A 20,073-nucleotide genomic window follows, 5' to 3' on the forward strand; every position below is an offset into this window, starting at 1 on the left:
CAACCCTTCAATAACAAGTCAAGGTACATGCAAGGAAACAGATTTAGATTTCAAGACACAAAGGTGATCCTTTTAAGCAGCAGGGAAGGATAAATATTTAAGGACCATATGAAAGACATTTTGACAATGTCTTTTTAAGTGAGCATGGACTGCTGCTGACTTATGTTAACTTAACATTCTTTCAACAAGCTGTATTTTTCTGAAACCCCACAATGAAAAGTGAAATTGTAGATGGCTAAACTCATGAAGGCTCCAATCCTGAAATTTATCACTGGGATTCTTCAGAAAACACATGTCTGACTGGGGCCATGTTAGTGTTCATTGATCATCCTGTAGTTCATGATTACAAAACATAAGAGCTCAAATCCTGAACATACACCTCTGCAGTCCCTGGGAGTTGAGCATGCTCAGAAGCTCCCAGGATTTGGCCCAAGACTAGCAAGAGTACTCACAAGATGTAGCAGATAACTCCTATACTCCACATATCTGTGGCATATCCAATAGGTTCATAGTTTATAACTTCTGGAGCCACAAACTCAGGTGTCCCAAAGAGAACTTTCAGAGAACCTGTACTTTCTGTGAAGAAAAAAAGAGGAAAACATTAACGGTTGTATATTTTTTGAAAGTACAATTAACAGCTTGCACTCACATTTATAAGTTAGTTATTAAACTCCCTCACCAAAAAGGTAAATAATTGACTGAGCTGCTACTAGCTTGGCCAGCTCATGTCTTCCTGTGTTCATGAACGAATAACAAATAATAATTCTTCTGTGCTAAGCACCACAAATGCACTCAGCACTGCACAAGACACACAATAAAGAGTTCCTCCCCTGAAGAATTTGCATTCTAAATAAGACATACACAGGGTTACCAGCACACACTGGGAAGTTATGAGATGGGCCCAGCTAGTGATGTTTGGATTCAGATCTGACCTTCCCAAAAAGTTTGTGGGTAGGTGGGCCCATCTCTGCTTAGATAGCTCCACAAGAGCATGTCCAGCAAAGAATACAGATGCTAGATTAGAACTGGAGGACTTTTCATTGCCCTTATCAAAGCCTTGGCAACTTGCAATGCAAAGCAAAGTGAAACAGTAATAAATGCAGAACAAAAAAAATTGTTGGCATCCAAAAATATTTCATTAAGTGAAAACAGTAGAGAAAAATCAGTGCCTTGCCACTGGTACTTGTTTAAATTTGAAAGATGCCCAGGTAGAGAATGAGAAAGAGAGAGGGGAAAAAAGCACCACACATGACAGATGTTAGGTCGCTTAATGCCTTACTGGAAGGTGCTCAGATACTGCAGCGATGAGCATGGAACAAAACCTATACAGAATAGAAGCGAACATGTGCCACATTGCCAGCAAAAGCAACAACCGCGCCACTATTTGTACTACACATATGTCCAGTTTCAGATAACATTTCTAGAGAAAGGTGTGAAACACCATGCAAGCCATTTAGTAGGGAATTATTAGGAAATCCAAATGTGCCCATTTTAGCCCATGTCCATTCCAAACACCTGGAGAAGGAAGAAGAGGAAAGAAGCAAGAGTGCAAGTGGGGAGGCAACCAACAAGAAGAAAGTGGGCAGGGAACAAGGATGTCCAGGAATGGAAAAAGGAAATGATCAAGTGCAAGTGGGCCCAAAGGACCAAGAAATTATGTTTACTGGCTATACTGGAGCAAATGGATTTAGTTTGGGAAACCAGCTCTTGTTCAGACTCCAAGATAACCTGGGCAATCAGTGCTTGGTGCAAATGAGGTCCGCTGCCCTACTATAGTTATTATTGTTTATTAATTGTATGAAGGTAACACCTAGGTTGGGACCCCATAATGCTAGGTACTGTACAAATACAGAAGGAGAGACTGTCCCTGCATCAAGAGATTACAATCTCAATAGAAAGACAGACAAGGGATTGGAGGGGAAAAAGATGTAATAGACTCCAGTCCATTAATGTTAAAATAATCATGGTTACAAAGCATTGCACCCTTATAGCAATTAAAACAAAAACTTAACAAATTATCAGCAGGTTAATCGTTTACTAGACTACAACTGGACTTACTTGACCATCAGAACAAAGCGCTAATACAGAATATATTTATTTGCCAGAACCAGCTGGTAGACACAATTAACCACATTTTACTATCATTCCTGCATGATCATCAGTTCATATGGTTAAGAAATTATAATTAATTTGACCTTCTACAGTTCCTTCCATCCAAAGATCTCAAAGCACTTTACAAACTCTAATCATACAACCTTTCAACACCCCTTTGAATCATTAGTATCCGCATTTTATAGATCAGGAACCTCCAAAGCACAGAGAAGTTAAGTCATCTACCCAAGGATCACACAGTAAGCCTGTGACAGAATCAGTTTTGTGCTAATCACTAACCATCCTTTTCTCCTGCAAGTATACACTGGGCACTACCATGGTGAATTCACTCACATTCCCCTCATCTTGTCATTTTACACCCTACAAAATCCTTTCTTCCTCTTCTCATAAATGGTGATAGCAAGCTAATTCAGGAAACCTTGCAGTAACAGAGACCTCCAGGGCTATCCAGTGCAAAGGATGTCAGTTTCTAGTGACTGAAAAGCCACATACATTTTGCACAGAGGGCCAATTTTTTACAAGCTTGGTACATAGGAAGAACCCTGGCTTCGGCTACCATTTAAGTGAGATCTAATGCTGAAGAATTAGTTGGAACCTGGCCTTTTTTTCTGCATTGTGCATAACTAATTGATTTTCAAAAAACAATGTCTTAGCACACACACACACACACACACACACATCCTATGAACCCACAAAGTTTATCTTGAACAAATTTTTTACATGAGCTTCTAAGAACACCAAAAAAGGTTAGGAAAATATCCCACTACGTCTTTGGTATTTCCTGACAATAGAATAAGAGAACTAATTATCTGCATAAAATGACTATGGAAGGATTACTGGTTTTAACTAATTTAAGTTAGCTCAAATACTGAAAGCTAAGATGCACTACATTTTTACTGGTTAGAAAACAATTAAAAAGAAAGTTACAATATTATATTGCAAATCGATGCAGTCTCCACTTCCATTCTCTTTATGAGGGCTTTTGATTGAGTAAAGTCTGCCGGATTAGAATAATAGATTGCAGTTCTAACAAGGGTCCTAACCCCCCTTCGATTAAAGTCAGTGGGTGTTCCAACATAATCATAAATAGGTGCATTAGAATGCTCACAATCTGTCAAAGTAGGCAATTGCAAAGAAGAATGAACTAAACAAAACCATGTAACAAAACAACCTTGAATGGCTCAGAGCTGTTGCTAATAAAAAATGTTTTTCTTTTACTGGAAGAAGTCTGAGCTGAATGTTGTGAAAGTCTTACTGATCAGCAAAGCACTATTTTCCTTCATCTGGCCTGTTTAGTATGGTAGTCTCTCTTTGTGGGAACTGCTACGTATGCCACATCGTGAATTTGGACAAAATTGCTCACAGTTCAGCCATGGATTAACACCAGAGGTGAGTTTGGTTCACAGATGAGAAAAAAGGCAAATGCTCATAATGCCACTTTGCAAGCAAGAGCATGCACAAATTAATCTACGTTTTATGAAATCAAGATAAATCCTGGTGTCCATGGCTACCATCCTTCTATGATTGAGAAAAATGTAGCATAATTGCAAATGTGGTATATGTGACATGATTGCAGCAATTCACGTTTTTGCATCACACTGTGCAAAATACACACTGAATGCAATATGCTTTCCAAAAATCCCAAAACTATTTACTTGAACACCACATTGAGAAGAGGGAATCCAGTCTCTCTTTTGGTAATCTTGGGTTAAACTAATTGTGATCTGAAAGTGAAAGCTACCTGGAAAAGTTACTGTAAAAATGCCATTCTGGAGTTCCATGTTTACTGTTTCTCAATGATCAAATCTGCTGACTTCACAAGTAAATGGGTTTCCTAGCTACTAGTTGGAATCTGACAGTCAAGTTGGAGTCTCTCTCACTTCACCAACAAAGACTTCAGTATTGGAACTTAATTAACGTTTCTGCTGATGATTCTTGAACCAGAACAAAACCCAGCTCACCATCCCAGAACTTTGGTTACTCTATAGTGCTAACAGGAGAGTAACTGCCGGTCAATTTTTATTTCAGTGAGTAAAGTAAGCAGATTGGTACCTTTTTATTCAACCACTTTCACATAGTCTCTTTTCAGAGCATAGCCACACCTTAAACCTGGAAGGCATACTTGTTCATTCCTAATCAGATTAATACATTATTTTTATTAAGAATTCTTATTATGTTTGCACTACTCTGTGACTTAAGACAGAAAGGAAAGGGAAGGATGGATACAGAGATGTACTATTAAAGGCAGAATACAATAATTCCAAACATTACTTGCACACTAATCGCTTGTTTTGTTTTTTTGTAAAGGAATCATGTGTACTTTTATTTAAAAGGGGGAGCACACAACTATGGGCCCCACTGTGAACCCATTACTTACACTGGTGAGCAGTAATTCCCATAAATTGCCCCCAAGGAAGTCAGTTGGATTAGTTACATGAATGACCGCTCCCCAAAACTGAGTAGCAAGTTCATAATCTGCCCGTACCTAGTTTCATACGTGGAATGATTTTCCTTCTGTTGCAAAGTATAAGACAAGAATAGAAACTCACTGTATAAAAAGAGCACTGGATGTTCAGTTCGCAGACCTATTTGCTGTATGGCTTCCCAGCATATATGATGCTCGTTAATGGAACTAGCAATGAGGCCACGGAAGAGCAGGAAGGCAAATAGCCATCCAAATGATTCCACTTTGGAATGACACCATACATGGGAACTTTCAGTACAAAAAAAATGTTGAGGAAGTTATGAATAGTTCAAAAAAGGGGATTGTGATAGAAGTGCCTCTTCAACCTAGGTTTGACAGGTATCCGGTTTTCAATTGGAACGCCTGGTCGAGAAGGGACCCTGGCGGCTCAGGTCAGCACCACTGACTGGGCCATTAAACGTCTGGTCAGCGGCGCAGTGGGGCTAAGGCAGGCTCCCTGCCTGCCCAGGCTCCGCGCAGCTCCCGGATGCGGCCGGCATGTCCGTGCAGCCCTTAGGCACAGGGGCAATCAGGGATTTCCACGTGCTGCCCCCTCCCCGAGTGCTGGCTCTGCAGCTCCCATTGGCTGGGAGCCATGGCCAACAGGAGCTGCAGGGGTTGTGCCTGCAGGTGCAGGCAGCACACAGAGCCCCCTGGTTCCTCCGCCTAGGAGCCAGACATGCCGTCTGCTTCTGGGAGCCGTCTGAGGTAAGCACCGCCTGGCCGGAGCCTACACCCCAAACCCCCACACGCACCCCAACCCCCCGCCCCACCCCTGAGCCCCTTCCCACATTCCAAACCCCTCAGCTCCATCCCCCAGCCTGGGGCACCCTCTTGCATCCCAAATCCCTCATCCTCAGCCCTATCCCAGAGGCACCACCCCCAGCTGGAGCCCTTTCCCCTCCCCTGCACCCTAATGCCCCGCCCCGAGCCCCTTCCTGCACCGCAATCCTCTCATCCCCAGCCCTACCCCAGAGCCTGCACCCTCAGCTGGAATCCTCACCCCTCCCACACCCCAACCCCCTGCCATAGCCTGGTGAAAATGAGTGAGGGTGGGGGAGAGCAAGCGAGGGAGGGAGGGGGGATGGAATGAGTGGGATCAGGGCCTTGGAGAAGGTGTGAGGCAGGGGCAGGGCAGGAGGTGGTGTAAGAACGTTTGGTTTTCTGCAATCAGAAAGTTGGCAACCCTACTTCAACTGTTTAGCATGTACAACAATACACAAGAGTTTAGGACATTAAGTGAAGAATACTTTAACCAACACAAAGTGAAGTGGAAATGTAAGTAAAATGTAATTACCCAAGCTAGAAATTTCCCAGAACAAGTCCTATTCTTAAAGATCTCATGACACTGTTTTTTTTAAAATGACTACAAATGATCAGGACCTTGATTTTATGTTTTATTTCAAGTATAAGGAACTAGTGTTTCAAAATTATTTTGGGTAAATGTGGTGATTTATCTCTACAACTGTTCTGACTTTTGTGTATTTCACTTTTTGATCTACAACGGCACTGCCATCTATAGAGACGGACTGCCATTTTGTATTCAGGCCAGTGCAGACTGTCTCAGAGAACAGACATACACTATGTGCTCTCTTATAGACGTCTTATTTTTGTTCTTTCTTGGTTTTAATATGTTACTCTAAAATAAGAAGATTAAAATTGAAAGTATCCATTTGCTCTTTATGTGTGAAAGAGCATAACAATAAATATGATAGAACTGTTCCTGCCGCACACAGTTTGCCATTTGAACATAACAAAGTTAATATATTTATTACCTAATCTTCTTGCAAGTCCAAAGTCAATGAGTTTGATTCTTGCCCCAGTCTTGTTGACACACATAATGTTTTCCGGCTTCAAGTCCAAATGGACAATGCCCTGCTTATGGATGTACTGAACTCCTTCCGATATCTGCCTCATGTATTTAATACACTCTCTCTCTGTCAGTTCAAAGTCCTCATCGATGATTCGTTCAAAGAGTTCTCCTCCAGAAACACTGAAACAAAAAAACAAAAAAAGGGGTGGGGGAGGGAGATTATTGGATTATTTAAAAATATGTTTACTTATTGGTAAACTGGACACTTCCATTATACAAACAGAGATAGTTCACATTGCTAGCAGTTCCTAAAGGGTTTTGAAGGTATTTCAAGGCACAGCTTTTGTGTGGTAATGGAGATATTCATAGACACCACTTTTTAGCTGTCCTTGTGCCATGATATAGATCAGTGGATCTCAACCTTTTCCATACTGAGACCCCGTTTTCGTTACCAGTCCCAGCCCATGAAGACAGGATCTTAGCTGGGACACCCCCAGCCCCCATTGCATTTAGCAATAACAGAAGGACAAGGTGGTTGTGACACTCTGACATCTGCTTGTGATCCCCTTGGATCAAACAAACAAAATATTAGTTGTTTTTGATACTTAGTAAATTACTCAACTTGTTCTTTGACTAATGTCCAAAGATGGGACATACTTTGTATTTATGCTGTGGGTGACACATGAACAAGGGAGGGAATGGTGAAAAAGCACCCTGGCACTTGTAAATCTCTTCTAAATGAAATATGGCAAACTCTTTATATGGCTTAATATTTGGCAACATTTACACTCACTGCCAAATGTAATTGCACATTTCAGTTACAGAAGGAAAACATAATTGAAAAGCAGCCTTTCAATGTTTATAAATTGTCAGATACATGGTAAGAAATTCTATGTCCCTCATGTATTAAATTGAAATAGAAACATCTGGAGCTCTGTACTCCTTTTGTTGCTTTAACTATAAGGTTTCAGAAAATATATAATTAGAGTAGCTACTGCAGTTTTCTACTAAAAGGTATTGGAGAATTAAACATGGAAACAATAAGGACAGCATATGCTTGACAAACTCAAATAATTACATGGATTACTATGTAAGGCTAAAACAATGGCTAGAGTTTCAGATAAACATATCTGAAATTGAAGTTTCTTGGTTCTAATAGTTTATGAGTTCAATATGTTAGCAACCAGTGCAGAGATGTTTATGAAAGCATCTGTTCTCAGAAAGTATGTGCTTTGAGCACTTTGCAGTTCCAAAATAAATATAATCCTTGTACTTTACAAGAAATGCAGAGGAGAACGCAGGCAGCTTCTTGTCAGAGACAACCATGTTATTTGAGTTAAAAGAGGATTCCCAACAAAGGACCTTATAAATTAAAAAGAAAGGACAAAAACCTTCAAGTGAAATATACTTCAGTGACTGCTTAAAACAGACCTAATGATTAATCTGAACAATTCTTTTTTTGTACTATAAATGCCATTCTTCTTGGCTCTGCCTTTGCAGAGTCTATGCCATTATCTCTAGTATATCCTTTTAGGCATGTTACATGTCGATGTACGTGCATGCTGTTCTCGGCCCTCATTCCTCTGGCTATTCTGATAATGTCATTAAGATAAACTGTGCTTGCATTTCCTAGATTCTTGGTGTTTCATTCATTTCCTGCAGTTTATATTATACTAGAAAAGCAGAGTTGTTTCTTTTTCTGGATGTGTTTTTAAAGATTCTTTGAGGTGGTGGATTGATCAAGTGTAACTCAGGTACCATGCACTGGCAGAGGGAATACGTTTTTTCTTCATGCATCTAGAACAATAGTATAATCATCTAAGGACTGATCAAGTCAGTGGGAGTCTTTCCATTGATTTCAATAGGCTTTGGCTCAGGCTTTCGAGAAGCATATTCTTCTGGATGTATCTCACAGCAATTGCAGTCTTTAGCCACCTGTTATTTTAAGATTGTGCCCAGAGAGACACTATGGTCATTTAAAGAATCTATTTTGGACCTTCCTTGTGTGAAATCTTATATTCACTACATTTTGACATATACCCAAGCCAAATGCATAGGCTTGCTGATTTGTGACAATTCATTCATACCAAATGAATGGGGATTCATTTGCACTTTAATAATCTCAGGTTTATTACAGTCTATGCAAGCATAAATTTGCTTTATGGGGCAAGTGAAAGAATCTGAAGGCACTTACTCCTCAACTTTCACAGCAATTCACAGAGCACCGGAATGTCTACAGAGACAGGATTACTTCTATACTGGAAATCAAATTGCCTGAGATTTGCTTGTCACTGGATCTCCAAGCCAGGTAACAAACTGTTGACAAATTGGAGGGTTTTCAGAGAAAAGCAACCAAAATGATTTAAGGAGCTGGAGGAATTGATTTATGAGAACCAACCAAAAGAACATAATAGCTATATCTTGGCTAAGGAAAGCGATGGTAACTATGGAGGTTTAAACCACCCAAATTATTTGCATAGGGTATACACCAAGGAGAGATAGGAATTATTCAGCATGGTACAAAGGGAAATAACCAGACACTTTGGGATGAAATTGAAAGGAAAAATTTAGGCTGAATATCAGGAAAAACCAGTCCTCCTGGTAGTGAGGATAAGATAATGGACAAAGCTTCTAATGGAAATCTTTGGAGACATGTAAAACAAGAGGGTACAAAGCACTAGACATTTTATTATAGGGAACAATCCTGCACTGGAATTTTGGGGGATCGACTCAGAGACCTAATATATAAAATATCTGCAAACACAAGACGCACACACACATGATAAGTTCTTCCAGTCTGGTTGTTTTCAAGTGGCTGGATTCTGGCTGTATGGCAAGTGGGTCAGATTGTCACTATTATTTCTAAATTCAATGTAAATGGCTTTCAGTCTTCAATCATATTCATATAGAAACAAACTATCTTCTTGGATGTACAATATCAATGAGAATGGCATACAAAAACAGAATTTGGCCCTACACTTGATCAGACTTTTTAGAAGAGCTCATGTCACAGGGTGACCCCTTGAAATGAAACAGGTCCAGCGCCCCTGTGCTAGAACAGGTGCTCCCAGTTTGGCCAATTAAGAGGTCATGGCAGCACCTGGGGCTATGAAGATCCAGGTTTTTGGTAAGGAAGGGGGATCAGGAGTAGCAGGGAGTCCCCTGGGAGAGGTAGCAGTCGGAACCTGCTGGGGAAAAAGGGTCTCCAGGGAGAAAGTGCTGGGAGGTGGTACTCAGCAAAACGGGCAAGGAAGAATCCTGCAGGATGCTCTGATGGAGGAGTGATAGAGAAGCAAAGTGGAAAATCCCCTGGGAGCAGTAGCCCAGGGTGGGCTGAGGAAAATTGCCTGGAATGAGACTCTGGGACTGGCAATGGACCTTAGTGTGCTTATAGGTCATCTCCCATCAAGCCACTGCAATTAAGGTTCCAAAAGTGTTCAATATGTAGCAGCTCCTATAGAGGACAATGGGAGCTGCTAAATGCTGAGCACTATTGAAAATCTGGCCACTTCGTTGGAGTGGACAAATGGGAGATGAGCCCTTTTGAAAATCTGGCTACATTTTTATACCCCAATGAGAACAATAGGAACTGCTTGGCTGTTGAGATCTCCTAAAACTCTGGCTCGTAAACTCTGATGTGCAAAATAATAAACTAGCTTAAAACCTAAAATCATGCCTAAACACAGACTACAATAACTAAACTCTGTGGTATTTAAATGCATCTTATCTTTTAAAGTAGCGGGTGGTTTGGTGGAGGGGAAAATTAATGGTGTGCAGAGACACAGGCTATCCAGAACCCTTTATACATTTGCCTCTGTTTTCCATGAGGCCTGCCAGCTCCCAATTCCAAACTAAGTCGGACTTTTTCTCCTCCAACCATCACTAACTTGCTCAAGTTTTAAATCCAAAAATAAATGCACCATCTTATATTTAAGCACCCATGTTGCATAACAAGGATTCAATCTCTGAAATATGCTTGTGCAAACAATAGCTTTCACATGGTCTGAACATGCAGTAACTAAGACAAGTAGAGGTACGATCTCTTTGCTTAAAGCAAGCTGTATTTTGCTAGGAAGATCAAGCCAGCAATAAAATTTCCTTGCTTTCCCTTTTTACGCACCACACTGGGAAGCAGCTGTGCTGGACCACAGCAATTGACCTATCCTTTTGGGAAAAACATCAACAGAGATCAAGAGTTGATTTTCTTTCCTGCTGCTGCTACAAATATGGTGTTCACATTAAACAGGTGCACCGATAAATTATGCAACTGTCATTTTGGTCATGCATGCTCCCATTGCTTGTGGAGTCTGAACATTCCATTCCAAGCTGCATTGTATTATACATATTCCCGTCTCGAAAGAAGTTCCAGCACAGAGACACCTTCTGAGCCCTGTCTTCTGCAAAAGTGAAAGAATATGTACTATGATCTACATACTAACTATGGTGGCTGATGGCAAGATAGATTAAATAGCTATCACATAGTTATAACACCATCATGTTGCTCTGTACTGTGATTCTTATGTTGCTTGTCTACCACTTTCAGTGATGGTGTGGGCTGGGAGACAAAGTGAACAGTGTATATAGGCCTGGTGAGGGTGGGAAGATGGGGCACCATTGCTTTTTTCAACAACCAGGAATCAGCATAGATGGTCTTTGAATGTGGTCCTGATTAGCTGTCCGTGGAGTGAAGGATGGTAGCTTTGATGCAGGGACTTGAGAGTCGTGGGGTGGAAGTTAGGGAAACTAAACAGGCATCATCAGTCCCTTCTTTAATTGCTAAGTCTGGGCCATGAGTTAGGAAGACCCTGCATGGTGACATTAGAGGCAGCTCAGGTTGTTTTGAGCCAGTCTGGGTGCTAGACAGCCAGGAAGACCTATACGATCTTGTCTGCATACATTAAACTCACTTTAGAATTGTGTCTCTATTTATCATCTGTCTAGATTTTTCTATAGGTACTACTGTGATGGTTGCAACAAGTTAAATAAACAAGTTTTGTATCTTCTCTGCCAAGGAGACCCACAAGGCTCTCTTAAGGGTGCAGACAGAGGACCTCACCTTCGACAAAAAATAAATTTTCCTTCTAACAATGGTTGAATACTGTAGTTCATATTTTTGCTCCTCTAACAGACATGACTATAAATGTGCTGAGTAGAATTTTTCATAAAAGTTCAACTGTTCTGTTAGAGTTTGGCTTTGGTGTTTGCATTTTGAATCACATCTTTCTTGTCTATAATTTATTGATTTATTCTCCACAGCCATTCCATCATCCATGAAAAATGACTGACCAGTATTTAAATAAAGAATTGGTAGTACTTTATCTAATGCATGTTTAGAGATTGCCAAACCAAATAAATAGTAACAATATCATCCCCAACCCTTTTCTCATTTCTAGAACCAATCTGGACCTGAAGATTCTGAAATACTTGGTTAAATTTTTCTCTCCAATTGTTATTTTTGATTTTCACATTCCTCTATGTTTCCACATTCCATCTGGAAGCAGAGAGAAGAAACACCAGAAAAGTACCCTTCCTTCAATATTACCAACTGAACCAGATACAGGATGCAACAGAAATCTCATGACTGTGCTCACAAAATTTTTAGCCAGATTGTGTTGAAATCAATGGAGATACATTAGGAATAATTTGGCCAAAGATGCTTAAACATCTTTGATAAACACTTAGACAAAATTTGGATAATTTATGTGACCAGAACAAAAAATCTGGCCTTTTTTAAGAGTCACTCATCACTAGATAATATTTTATACAAAAAGGACAAGTTATTTTTAATTATCTGTTAGGGTATCAGGAAATCTTCACATGCTGGGCACCAATAAACTAAAATGTGCTCTTAAGGGTTATACTCACATTTCCAAGACCATGACGATGTTGGCTTTTTCTTCAAAGGCATCTACACACTGGACAAGTTTTGGATGATGTAGACAGTTCATGATGCCGATTTCCTGCCTTATATTTTCTTTATCCTTAGCTGAATATGCTTTGAAAAATTTTCCTGCCCAAACTTTTCCAGTTTTCTTCTCAACAAGTTTAAAGACTTGTCCAAATTTCCCCCTGAAAATATATAACTATTTCCATGAAATGGTTTTAATATTTTATGGCCTAATAAGACTAAAAACAAAACTTAACTAAAAACTTTTTCAGAGTGGTTAACTCAAATCTTGCACTGAAAATACATGATCACACCATTAGTCCAAGTGCTGTTCAAGACTGAACTGGGCATACTAATTTGCAAAATCATCTTGACGAATATTACATTCAAAAGGCGAGATCTTCACATAGTGTATATGGCTGTGGCTCTGTTAAAGTCAAGGGAGCTATGCTGATCTGAAAGAGCTGAGGATCTGCCCAGAAGGCTCAATTCTGACCTTAGCTAGACTGGTGTGTATCACCAGTCACAATAAAAAAAATAAGCACCTGTGCCTGTAGACACTGAGACTACAAGCTAAACACCCATACATACTCATGTATCTAAAATCCTATGGCAGTCCAATGCTCCCTAATTAGAGAGAGTCTTCACCCTCTGATGCACATTACTCCCATTAGCATCCATTACAGTTACACATACATGTATAGAAAGAATGGACTTCTAGGGCAGCGGGGCAGAGGTTGTGCTTTCTCCCTGCCCGAAGTGGGGGCTGGCCCAGGTCCTGCATCGCCTGGCATCGCCACTCGTCCCCCACGAATGTTCCTCCATGCCCCCCCAGTGGGGCATGTCTCACAGTTTGAAAACCTCTGTTCTACGGGCTCCAGTATTACTTCAGGCTACAATTGCTAATGTGAGCTTACTTACAATTCCACCTTTAACCATAACCCTTACAAGTGGAAAACACAACAAGAGATGGCTAGTTTTGTTACAGAGAAGAATATACTGAGGTAGAACCTTACGGCCTTGATTGCCAACAGCAAAACAAGTCCTTCAAAGTGTGCCCTGTCATACGATTTGGACACCCACAAGCCTGAGTACTGACACATACAGCCAACTTAATCATTGACCTTTAATGAGCAATACTATTAATGCTTTTGCTTTGGGGATTATGACCACTGTCAACAGAGAATCTACCCTACCACCAGGAGTAGGGTTTCATCTCATTGGCACCAATGGATATAATGGAGCTGTAAGTGCACAGTGGGTTTCTGCCTTCCAGATAGATTTCAGAGCAGAGAATAAAAAACGAATCATCTAGCATTTATGGGCTTCATTCTCCTCACCAGAAGCACATGTGATGCCTATTTTGAAGTGTCAATTAATGGGAATGAAGAGCTTTTATGGAGATAAAACCAAACTCCTTTAGAATTTATTTTTTTACTGCACACAAGCAGCCCAGCTAGAAGGCTAAGAAGGTAACGTCCCATATCATACATGTTTAAGAATGCATCCTCCTAGCTCTTTATAGCCTTAGGAACACAGCTTTCCAAGGGCTGAAACAAGAAACCTAATGGTCTACTTACGATCCCAATCTTTCTTCAATATTGTAGAACTCCGCAACTTTTTGTTCTGTATTTATAGTAACTGTCCGATAGTCGACCTCTGTTTCTTTCTCTTCTATAAGTGAGGATTAAGAACTGTTATTAAAAAAAATCATACTACATGTATTAAAGAGGTAGAGATTCATTTTCTCTGATGAAATTATGAACTTCTTACCATCATCGGATAGCTCAGCTTCATCTTTAGGTTCTATAAAAAAGGGTGGGGGGAGAGAAGAAAGATAAATTGAGATGATTAACTTCTGTCTGCATAGGATGTATATGCTTAGAGAAGGCTATCTTAGTCCTTGAATTAAGATCTTTCGGGTAAACAGTTAATGTGATGGTTAGGGACCAAAAGGCAGCCAGCTAACAGGGTTTGCATACTAAATATAAAGTAAAAATCTGTTCAATCTCAATGTACTAAATTTAAATCTGGTAGCAGAAGCCAGGCACTTCTGTTGTCATCAGTGTAGAATATCCTTTGAAGAGAAAGCAGCTGGTTTATATGTCTACTAGGCACATAAAATGTAAGGAATCGGATCACTGGATTATTTAATAGGCTGCCATCAGAATGCTTCAGAGGAAGGAAAAAATAAAACAATTAAAATTATTAAGCCCATGAAGCTCCTAACTGTACAATGCCTGTGTATAGGGAAAATACATTTCTTACTCTCACATCCAAACCTGAAAGTGTAAAAAAACAAAGCAAAAACCTCTGAGAAAGGCTGTTCTTTGAAGCTGTCCCGCCAATTTTGCAAACCTAGAGCTTTGGATAGTTCAGATAAGCACCCACATTTATTGGTGCTTATCTGAAATGAATTGCCTAGTCATTTAGGCCCAACTGTTTCAATAAAACCTCAATTCCAAATGTGCAACTGTTTGCAGGCACAAATCCTTACAAATAAAGTAGCGCAACTGAAGTCAGCTGAAGATTCTCACGTCGGGGAATCCTCCAGTGGTGATGAGTCAGCATAACTGGCCCTGTGTCATTCTCTATTTTGCAGTGGGGGTGATAAAGGAAAACGGGGTGGAGCCATAAAGCTGAGGTGCTTCAGCAATCCATGACAGCCATAATGGCTGTTGGGGTTGGAGGGCGGGTGTTAGAGTCAGCAAAATTTAGAGCTGCTGTAAGTTACTGCTTGAAATTGCTCCTCAGGACTATGCTGGTTCTCAGTGGCCTGAGGATCAGTGAGTTGCAATGTTTCACAACTACCAAGGCAGCTCTCCCTCCAAACTGCTGGACCTGATTATCTGACTCTGCCACTGAGTTTGTGCACTCCTAACCATGTGACTTAACCTCTTTGTGCCAATGGATTTACACTATTTATACAGAGCCCCAATACATTCTAGGTTCTTTACAATTAAAGCTAGACTCAGTGCCTAGTAATAAAATAGTAGGGATGGGCGAAGGAAGGAGGGCAAGGTACACAGTAATAAGATTATACAGTTATGTTACATAGAATCTTTATGTGACAATAGAGATGAATTTGACCCCCTCAACACCCAATAGATGGTGATGAGTCTGCAAACTGGTAGCCAGACAAGTTGAGTGGACTTAGCCAATCAACAGAAACCCCATCACCCCCTCTCCCTGCTGTGTTTGTGATATTTACATACCTGCAGCAGGGACAGACTGGTCTGCACTCTGCCACTGTAGCAGGGAAGCAAGAAGGGAAGATTGCCCTCCCCCACTCTGTGGGAGCTGTGCTCAGATTTTCTGCTATGGAAATCACAATTACATTGAGCAGGTCATATTTTCCTCCCCTTTTAAGGGCTGCATGAAGGAGCAGATCCCGTCTTCTTTGCCAATAACTGCGTCTGCCAAATGTCCCAGGGCTAGACTTGCTGTATACGCAACATGCACATCACTGCATCAAAGACTTGGACAAATAAGACTTGTGGTCCACGGGTGGAAGTCCTAAATTAGTAAAAAGGTACATCTCCCCCATGGTTGAACTCAGTGAAACTAAGCTAATGTCTTCTTCAGCTGGAAACCAGTGTTACCAACTGAACACCAAAGCTGGCCATGCATACTTTGCTTCTTTATGACTTATTATATTACTTTAGCAATGTTGAATCTGGACTGATGGTGAATATATGGCAACCTGCTCATTTCACTCTCATAATAATAATACTTTGCACTGCTAAAGCACTTTCCATTGGAGGATCTCCAAGTGCTTCACCAACACCATGGGACCTCAACATCTCTGTGAGGGAGGCATTATGCCTCTTTTTAGAGATGGGCAAACTGAGGCTAAAGCTATGTCTTCACACCCAAAAAGCTGTGTTTTTACAGTGAGATTATTAATGTGCATTAGCCAGCTCACTCTAAAATCCTAGTGGAGACAAGGCTCTGTAGTTTTTACCGGAACACATCCAGGCAAGATCAACTAGGTGGATGGTATAGTATTTGCCACACCCTAGTTACAATGCAGTAAAAACTATCAGTATCTTGTCTCCTCTAGTATTCTAGAGTGAGATAACTAATGAATGTTAATTATCTCATGTAAACCTCCGACACACATCTTTTTGGGCAATGAAGGCATAGCCTTAGTTACTTGGCCAGGAATTTACAGTGATGAGAACGTAAGAAGTCCTGATTTTCAGGTGTGTTGAACACCCGCATTTCCCACTGACTTCCATTGGAATTGTTTGGGTTCAGTATTACTGAAAATTAGGCCTTAAGTAATTTGTGCAAGTCAGTTGTAGCGTCACATACAGAACCCTGGAGTCCTGGCTTCCAGTCTCCTGCTGAAATCACTAATCTACACTGTCTCCCTGATACAAGGAGTTATCTTTGTACAGTGGGTTCTTTACTCAACCCATCTTATTGTTATCATTTGTTATTTGTATTGCAGTACTTGCTAGGTGCTCCAGCCCCATTGTGCTAAGGATTGTAAAGACATAAGAAAATCTTCTCTCTTCAATTAAAAAAAATATGTTGTTTCCACCCATCACAACCAGTGATAACTTTTGGAAGTGCAAAAGCAAAGGAACAGTCTGACAGTTTCCAAACCTAAGTGTGTTCTTCCAGCAAGCAAAGAGAGGAGGCATTCCAACACAGGGAATTTTTGTTATCAACAGCCAGCACTGTCCAGCTTTTACACAAATTTATGGTCACTCTTACTACATTCTTCCCTTGGAGAGAAAATTGATCCTTGATTTATATCAACCTTTCAGATTTTCTTTTAAATAATGAGAGAAAGTAAATACATGCATATAGCGCCAATTTAGCTGCTCAAGCAAGAGAACAAATTACTTCTGCATGGAAATATTTGCCAAAAAGCTGTGGAAGGTCTTACAGTGCTGCACCACTGTGCTGTTATTTTGACCCCATCTCTCACTAAAAGATAATATTACAAACTCTCTATGACTTTATTTGAACCAGGTAAGAACACAAAGCACTGCATATATAATGTACTTCAAAACAGGAAGAGAGAAGTGAAACACATAATCCAAATCCCAAAAACAGGCAGTAGGAAATACGGAAAAATAATTTGTTCTCCTTTATTTTCCAATTCTGGACTTTTCAGTGCCCTGCAAGCACCTAGAAGAGGTCCTCCATATTTTACACTATGTGTGTGCATACAATGCTTGTTTCCGAGTTTTTCTGTTTTTTGAACATATGGCTCTTGTTCAGTGTAAGTTTCAGGATGCTTCAGTTCTTCTCTTTGAAACTTCTCTGCTGATAAATGGTCAACGGAAAAAAGTTGAATGGTGGCGGAAAATATCCCCAAGAGCACATAAAACAGGAGTAAAATATTCTGGAATGGTAACTGGCTCAAAAATTCTTTAAAAAATTGGCTACTCATATAAGGTGCCAGTTTGACAGCACAGCGCTGGAGACTGAAGTCTTCTGGCTGCTGATCAGGCACCTCATGAGCAACTGTGGCACAAAATCTCCCACGCTGACTCACTAACATGCTTTGGATCTGAAGTCTCTAGGTATGAGAGGTTAATTTAGCTTCCTTGCCCTTAGCTTCTCCATTGAGGCTGCCAACAAATGTACCAGCTGGTGTTAATTGTGGTGATGTTTTTGGTGATGTTTCCATTACAAAGTAGACAGAGGCCACCGATTCATTTTCCAAAAGTCACTAACCAGCATTCTCAAATAGAATTAAATCTGAACCCATAACTCTTGGGTGAAACGTTCCATATCTCACTACAAGTATCCTGAGCTACAGAAACTTGTTAACAAATGGTTGCAGAGTAACAGCCGTGTTAGTCTGTATTCGCAAAAAGAAAAGGAGTACTTGTGGCACCTTAGAGACGAATAAATTGGTTAGTCTCTAGGTGCCACAAGTACTCCTTTTCTTTTTGTTAACAAATATAGATAAACATACATAAACAAATGCAGTTGACACAAAATTCATTGCATTCATAAAACAGACAGAAAAATATTGGCCCAGATTTTCCAAGTTAGGAAGACACAAAAATTGATCTGCTCAGATATTCAATGGAAGCATAAAAATGCCTCACATCAAGCATGAGCAGTCATATATTTCAGGAATTGACACTCATAAATCACCAGTATGCAAATGTATATTGGCAATTGGCTGTACCTACCTTGAAAAATCCTGGGCCATTATCTAATAGAGTTTAATCATTTTTCTCAGTAAGGACTAACCTTCTTGTTTCTCTCCTACTTTTACCAGTTCTGATTCTTGGCTGGGCTCACTTATGCCATACACGTTAGCAGCTCGCACCCGGAATTTGTACTCCCTGTCAGCCAGCAGGGACTTGACATTGTAAGAAGTGCTACGGCAAGTAGTAAGATCTGTCCATTTGTTATCCACTGAGTTCCAGGTTTCCACAGTGTAGGACTGCACAGCGCTTCCGCCATCGTAAGAAGAGCCATACCAAGAGAGAGTGAGGGAAGAACTTTGTATGTCCGAGGCACAGGGTTTTCCGGCTGGGGGATCAGGTTTATCTGCAAATGGGGACACACATGCAAAAATACATTAGATCAAACAAATTAATTCTGCTACCTACTCCCTCATTAATTGTTATTTCCCCACCTGATCCACAGAGCCCACTCATCCTCAATTTTGACCTCTTTTGTTTTGTAATTGTTACAGCTAGTTAGATCTATGCTATACATTTGATAGATTGTTTATTAAAGTTAGTGTTGGTAACTCTCACAATTTTATTGACAGTCTCAGAATGTTTTGTGCTTCCTTAAAGCTCCTGCTCCTGGAGTCATGCCACTAAAGAAGCAAGTTTATATGGTTGCAGAGAAAAAACTTGAAAACGTGTGCACCTAAAAGGCTCAAAAACCAGAAGACAAGTAAAAAGAATTATGATTTTATCTCAGAGTGGCATTGTGAGGAGTTTTACAGATGGGGAACTGGGCACAGAGGGAATAATTAACCTGCCCAGGGTCACAAAAGAAGTCTGTAACGGAGGAGGGAATTGAACTAGGGTCTCTTGAGTTCCAATCTAGCACCCTAATCACAAGACCATCCTTCCTGCCTAGATTTGTAGGCTAAGCTACAAAGAAGCAATAAGGCTTGATTCAACGTACACTGAACTCAGTAGAAAGCCTCCCATTCATTTCAATGGACATTGAATCAGGCCTATAAGTAGCATCCCCCACCAGTAATGAAAAATTGTAAAGTTTCAACAACAGAGATTTTTTTTCAACATGCAGAGTTTAAATATCCTCTTCTGATTTTTTAAAAAACTTCCCTGAAAAAATTCTACCATGGGTTGGGATAGGATGTGTGCAAACAGGCTTATATAATAGGCTTTTTAAACTTCAACCTTAAGCATGGAGCAACTGTTTCTCAATTAGGGGCTCACTCCTTCAGCTCTTAGTTGCATAAATAAAGCCTGCATGATGGCTTTGGACGATAGGATTAAAATTCAGAATGATTTGGACAAACTGGAAAAATGGTCTGAAGTAAATAGGATGAAATTCAGTAAGGATAAATGCAAAGTACTCCTAAAGGAGCAATCAGTTGCACACCTACAAAATGGGAAATGACTGTCTAGGAAGTTAGTCTCTAAGGTGCCACAAGTACTCCTTTTCTTTTTGCCTAGGAAGGAGTACTGTGGAAAGGGATCTGGGGTTCATAGTGGATCACAAGCTAAATATGAGTCAACAGTGTAACACTGTTGCAAAAAAAGGAAACATCATTCTGGGAGGTATTAGAAGAAGCGTTGTAAGCAAGACACAAGAAATAATTCTTCCACTTTA

General features: G+C 40.3%; 1 protein-coding gene across 1 annotated transcript in view; it reads right to left on the minus strand.

The window, feature by feature from the left end:
- Positions 1-20,073, minus strand: part of MYLK (myosin light chain kinase) — a 329,642-nt gene that overhangs the window by 23,062 nt on the left and 286,507 nt on the right. Inside the window, exons 22-27 of the mRNA XM_077830296.1 lie at positions 18,502-18,804; positions 14,050-14,082; positions 13,857-13,950; positions 12,255-12,458; positions 6,352-6,569; positions 453-576 (exon numbers count right to left, since the gene is read on the minus strand). Coding sequence (XP_077686422.1) covers positions 453-576; positions 6,352-6,569; positions 12,255-12,458; positions 13,857-13,950; positions 14,050-14,082; positions 18,502-18,804 — 976 coding nt within the window. The remainder of the gene's footprint in view (positions 1-452; positions 577-6,351; positions 6,570-12,254; positions 12,459-13,856; positions 13,951-14,049; positions 14,083-18,501; positions 18,805-20,073) is intronic.

The sequence above is a fragment of the Eretmochelys imbricata genome, chromosome 11 (assembly GCF_965152235.1).
Source record: "Eretmochelys imbricata isolate rEreImb1 chromosome 11, rEreImb1.hap1, whole genome shotgun sequence".
Classification (NCBI taxonomy): Eukaryota; Metazoa; Chordata; order Testudines; family Cheloniidae; genus Eretmochelys; species Eretmochelys imbricata.